A 6,009-nucleotide genomic window follows, 5' to 3' on the forward strand; every position below is an offset into this window, starting at 1 on the left:
GAGGATTTATAGTACCAGCTGCAGCTTGTGTGTTATTTACTTGAAGATGATATAAACCATCCTCAAGCCTCTCCATTCCAATCGTCTTCCAGTTCAACAGGTCCTGTATGACACAGCATTTTGGTAGGAATATCAGGCAATAGTTATACGAGTTTATAAGCTTGCTGGCAGAAATAAGGTTGAATGAAAAATTTGGGACGCAGAGAACATGTCTTAAGGTGAGCAACTCGGAGATCTTCACTATTCCCACATGCGTTGCATATGTTCGTTCACCAGTAGGGAGTCTGATAGTAGCGTTTATACTTTCCGTAATCGTTGATAAGTGAGAAATGGAGCACACCATATGGTCTGTAGCTCCGGTGTCTATAATCCAAGGAACATGGCATTGATTTGGAGCAATAGCAGTCATTGAGCAAATAGTATTACCTGAAAAATTTGGAATGGATGGTACTCAGGTCCTATTTGTTGCCAGTTGTAGATTCCCAACCTGATTCACCGAAGGCTCTGGCACTTCCTTCGTGACAGAGGTCATCCCTTGAGATAGCAGTTGAGGTTGTAGGATCGAAAGGATCCTCTGACACTGATCCGAAGTGATGGTCAGTTTAGAGTAATCACATAGGAGATCTGGAGTTACAACGCAGCTGGAAGCTTGGTTCGCTGCAGAGACTTTGCCTTTTGTGAAATTAAAACCGGGCGGAAACCCATGAAGCTTATAACATTTATCCTTTGTGTGACCTTGTTTTCCACAATGACTGCAGATGGGTCTATCCTTCTTGCGAAGTTGACCCATGGTATTTTATTTTTGAGGTTGCTTTTGATTGAGAAAGGAGTTGACCGACCTGTCATTAGAGTGGCTAACAAATGCAGCAGCTTCGGGATTTTGATTCATGGCAACCTCACGTTGTCTTTCTTCTTGAAGCACAAGAGCAAACACCCTGTTAACTGGTGGCAGAGGGTCCATTAAGAGGGTTTGTCCACGAACATTCGAGTAGGAGTCATCCAATCCCATCAAGAATTGGATAACATGTTCTTTAGATTGATATTCATTTGGCTGTCGGGGTCTGTAATTTGCCAACTCTTTCCAAAGTCCCTTCAAGCGGGTGAAGTAGGAGATCACACTTCCATGGTTTTGGGAGAGAGACGAGATTGTTTTCTGCAGTTGATAAATTCTTGGACCATTACTTTGACTGAATCTCTCTTTCAAGTCCAGCCAGATTTTTCTAGCTGTTTCCATGTATATTACGCTGGTGTTCATCTCCTTTGGGATGGAATTCAAAATCCATGCAGAAACTACTATATTACACCTCCTCCAGGCAACATGATGAGGGTGATTTTGTGGAGGTTGAGGAATGCTTCCATCGACAAACCCCTCTTTGTTCTTGACACTCAAGGCCATGAACATTGACCTGCTCCAAGTTGAGTAATTCTCCTCATTCAAGATCAAGGAGGTGAGTAACAAACCTGTGCTGTCACCGTAATGCAAATAATACGGGCTTGCCGGATCCTCGATCACGCTCAAGGTTGGCGAAGGGGCTGAATCGGCATCGCTGCGAGTGGAAGCAGCCATGGAGGAACGATCTCAATTGCTCTGATACCATGTAAAGAAACAGGCAAGAAGGCTGTGGGAAAAACAGAGGAAGCTTGAGAAAGAACTCAAGACTTTATTAACTAACTTTCTTTCTTACATGATATGTCCTATTTATAACATTACATTGACGGAATAACCAACTAATAGATATGATAACTGATTAACTAAAAACAGGTAAAACGGTTGAAGTAGTTATTCATGGTTCTTGAAGTTCTTGGACTGAGAGTGAAGTGTATCCGGAATATAGGAAGATAAGAAGCAGAGTGAGTTAAATTTGGTCCTCAATATAGTATGCCACTGGAGGATAAAGGAAGGCATTCTTTTGCGAGTAGTCTCATACCATCCGTACCTAAGATGATCGTCCTGGAGAGACCGAGAGCCAAATGTGAGCCGGAGATCTCTTCTTGTAAGAAGAGACGATGGCAGGGAAGCCCTTGCTTGTAGGCGATCGCATAGCGTTAATAGATGTCAAACATCTTTTCTTGCATCACATTTTGGCGATTGGTTTCTTGAGTCCAGAACAACAAAATGATGAAAACTTCCAATGGCAAGGAAGGAGACAATTTCTGAAAGAGAACCGATGAAGATCTATTGAAAGTCATCTTCAGCAGTTTTACCGTGGTTTTTTTTTGAATGAGGGAGGAGTGTAAAAGCTAGATTCTGAATACGGATGTAAATGTTCCGAGCAAAGTTAGTGATCAACTAGCAAGTAACCCGTGCAACGCAGCGGGCTCTAATTAAAGTGATTGTAAAAAATGACTGATGAAACACAATAATAATCAGAAAAATATTTTAATGTTTTTTTCTCTGAAAACTTAAGTAATAACTTTTTTCTCTAGGAAATTACCTTCATTCTATTTCTCCTCCCTGGAAACAAATAATCGTTCAATGCAAAGTACGTGGTACTTAACAATGGTGCAATAAACAACTACATACTTAAGGTATAAGACACTGAGCAGCATCCCTATCTAGAACTTCTAGAGTGCAACTCTCTCCAAAGAAGTGCAGAAACGAAGCCGGTTTGCAAGATTGCAAGTATAGTCTCACGAGTTCATGCATACACGGAGAGAGAGGGAGATCGGGGTTTGGTGGTGGCAAATAATGATTAGATACAATCTTAACCAACAAAACCTATTCACCTATATGGTATCTACCTCAACAATTGATTGTATATTCCCTAAAGCTGAAATTACTTCAGATCCACTTTCAACTTCACATCAACCTTGCATGAATTTGTGCTGAGGTTTTGTCAAGCAGAGTGTCAATTAGCAAGTTGTCAAACCTACCAACCCTTTCATTATTAAAAATTTCCATCCAAATAAAAGGATAATAACAATAGCGATGAAGAACATTTGGAAAAAATCTCATTAACAGTACATTATCCTGCAATTCTGGTGGAAGAGATGAGCAAAATTTATATTGTATTGAACAATAGATGGTTCACAAAATGATGATAAGTTTGTTTGAAATGATCATTGCATGAAAAGGCTGCTATTATCTAAATGTGGATGATAACTAGATACAAAAGCTGATTTTTTTTTGCAAAAACAGGACTCCAACTAGCACATTTTTTTTGCACGTGGAAAGCTCTATTTGAATTTTTTTAATAGTTTGCTTGAGGAGAGTAAAAAGAATTTAATTTAAATAGTGAAAAGTGATTAATAAATGAGATAAGTATGCAATAGGACTGTGTTAAGTATATTGCTAATATACACTCCTTGATTTGCAAATTTAAGAAGCATTATTAGCTAAAGATAAATTATCTTGAACAGGCCTTCTTTGCGGGTGGTGATGTGACACTACAAAAGAAATAGTATTTTCCGGCGCTTTCCAGAGCTTTTACCGATGCTTATAAGCGTCAGTACTTTCTAATCCAACGCGTCCAAAAGCGTCACGAAACTGTCGGGCAGGTGGGCGTGGATAATTTTCGTTCCGACGCTTTTCGCCTGCGTCGGCATTACCTTACCTTTACCGACGCTTTAAAGCGTCGGCAAAGGCTTTATATCCGACGATTTTAAGCGTCGGCAAAGGATTTATGCGTCGGTGTGCATGTGCCGGGATAGTGTTAGTGCCGGGATTACCGACGCTTTAAAGCGTCGGCAAAAGCTTTATCTCCGATTACCTTTACCGACGCTTTAAAGCGTCGGCAAAGGCTTAAAAAATCTTTTAATGCGCCAGTGCCGGGATAAAAATCTTTTAATGCACTGTCTGAGAGCTTGCAGAAACTCAGAGAACTGTTGCTGTTCTTCTAAATCTTTTAAGGACTCGTCAATTGCCAGACCCTCATAACCTGTTTAAAACGATATTGAATTAATACACAGGATCCGAAAATATTAATCCTTCACCTTTCTGAACAGTTAGATTCACCTGGTAGACCTGCTTCTAATTCAGTGTTTGCAGATGCAATAGGTTCAGAGTTTCAGAAAGTCGAAGCAAACTCATATAAAGGTATGGGAGCTTGGCGCCAAAGTTCTGAAATGGCCACGAATATTTTTCAAGGAAACAGTTTCCTGCCTCTGCCTACGGCACATATTGATCAGTTTGTCTGGTAACTATTACAATGATTCAGAAGGTGCATTCGTTTTAAAAGAAATGGTAGTAATCAAGGGATGCACATAACTAAAACTTCCACCAACTTCGGGCACTGAAAATGCCAGAATGAAATCCATGTTGGACCGAAACAAAGATCAAGTTACTAATATGACCTTTTACACCAGCTGCAAAAGTCTTCAAATAAAATAAAAGAGTTACATGAAGCCTGATCATTTAAACTATCTAAGCCACTAGTCCCTAAATTGAGACTTCTTTTTTGCCAAATACATAGCTAACAAAACCTCGGCTATCTCAGTCAGACTAGGGAATACAAAACTACCAGATAAGTTAAAAATCTTTACAGAAACCTTTCGACCTTGGCTCTGTTGATGAATGCAAAAGGTCCATCGAGCTCTAGAGTCCCAGCAATATGTAGTAAACCAGCGTGATGGGGAGCGCAATCAGCATTCCAAAGATAACCCTGAAATCATTAAGCATTCTATCAGAAACATGTACCATATAAATTGTGAGAGATGCAAATTATGGAGTACTTTAACAGATAAGAAAAATTGTGATTCAAAGCTCAGACTAGTGAATGAATTTCTCAAGCATAAAACTGTCAGATCTAATACCAATGCCACCAACCAACACCATTCAATTGAAACAGGAGTCAGTACACATAGCAAGCTGTAATTGTTACAACGTAGGATCGAAGAGGCATTTGAGCTCTTAATAAAGCAGGATGAAGAAAGAGCGAAGTTAGAGTATGTACCCTGTGCTAAGAATATCAGGATGCACGTTGTACTCCTTGGCAAAAACAAATGGAACAATTTCTTGAGGAAGAGCTGCCTGCAGTTAAAAGTGAATAATTTATTACAGCAACTACCATCTCTCATTGGCTCATTAGTACCAACTATAGCCAACCAAATGGCGGCAAGCACGCGAAGGAAATTTTGTGTGGTTAAATTTCTTAGTCGATGTCTTCCTCTTAGCTTAGCAATGAAATGTTAAGTTTAGTTCCATGCTAGTTTCCAGTCATTCACATCAAAGAATAGAAAGACAAAGGACACAACTGAGTTAGACTAATCCTCTAGCATAAATTTGATGTTTCCAAACTCATTACTTATCTCTTCAAACATGACATGTCTGCGTTAAATTTGTTTACCTGCACGATGCCGATATGTAAGAGAACGCCTCTAAGTCCAACAGCAATTGAGGCCGCAGCCATGACAGCAGGTCCTGTAACAAATCTGACAGCCATTGCAAATGCAGCAACTGAATTGCCACAGGCAATAATCCTTGGTTGCAATGCCATAAATAAACCTGCGGTAATAAAACCGATTTCCTTAACACATGTTTCAGACTGAAGAGATGGTAGCCATAAAAATTTCGGTTGGAAAGTGCACGGACAACTTCCATCATTAAGGATCACAATTAGGGATAAAAATGAAATTAAACATGCTACAAGTTAGAAACTTGATATACCAAGACTGAACATGGCCATTCCAAGCCCTGCATAGGATAGAATGGAGATTGAGTGAGCGATAATTGCCGGCATTTCAATATTCCACCTGCAAAAAGTAACGACAAGATTCTAGGATTCATGCATGAGCGAATTCGAGAAATAAGAGAATGACAGATTCTTGCTCTAAACTGTAGGTTCAAACCATAGCATAGGTAAAAGGTTCTATATATATATATATATATATATATATATATATATATATATATATATATATATATATATATATATATATATATATATATATATATATATATATATATATATATATATATATATATATATATATATATATATATATATACTGTTTAGATTTCATCATAAAGATTATTTTGAATTCTTTACCTGGTATTTCATTCTTTTAATC

At 38.6% G+C, this 6,009-nt stretch overlaps 1 protein-coding gene across 1 annotated transcript; it reads right to left on the minus strand.

Annotated features, from left to right (window-relative positions):
- Window positions 1–4,258: 4,258 nt before the first annotated feature.
- Window positions 4,259–5,694, minus strand: LOC120111837 (putative auxin efflux carrier component 1b). Its single transcript, XM_039129757.3, has 4 exons — window positions 5,606–5,694; window positions 5,286–5,443; window positions 4,893–4,969; window positions 4,259–4,601 (listed from the first exon to the last, which is right to left on the minus strand). Exons 1-4 carry the CDS (start codon window positions 5,676–5,678, stop codon window positions 4,535–4,537), a joined length of 375 nt encoding a protein of 124 aa, XP_038985685.3. The 5' UTR covers window positions 5,679–5,694; the 3' UTR covers window positions 4,259–4,534.
- Window positions 5,695–6,009: the final 315 nt, after the last annotated feature.

This window comes from Phoenix dactylifera, chromosome 4 (assembly GCF_051530095.1).
Source record: "Phoenix dactylifera cultivar Ajwa chromosome 4, Ajwa_hap1_PhDact_Kaust_v1.1, whole genome shotgun sequence".
Lineage (NCBI taxonomy): Eukaryota > Viridiplantae > Streptophyta > Magnoliopsida > Arecales > Arecaceae > Phoenix > Phoenix dactylifera.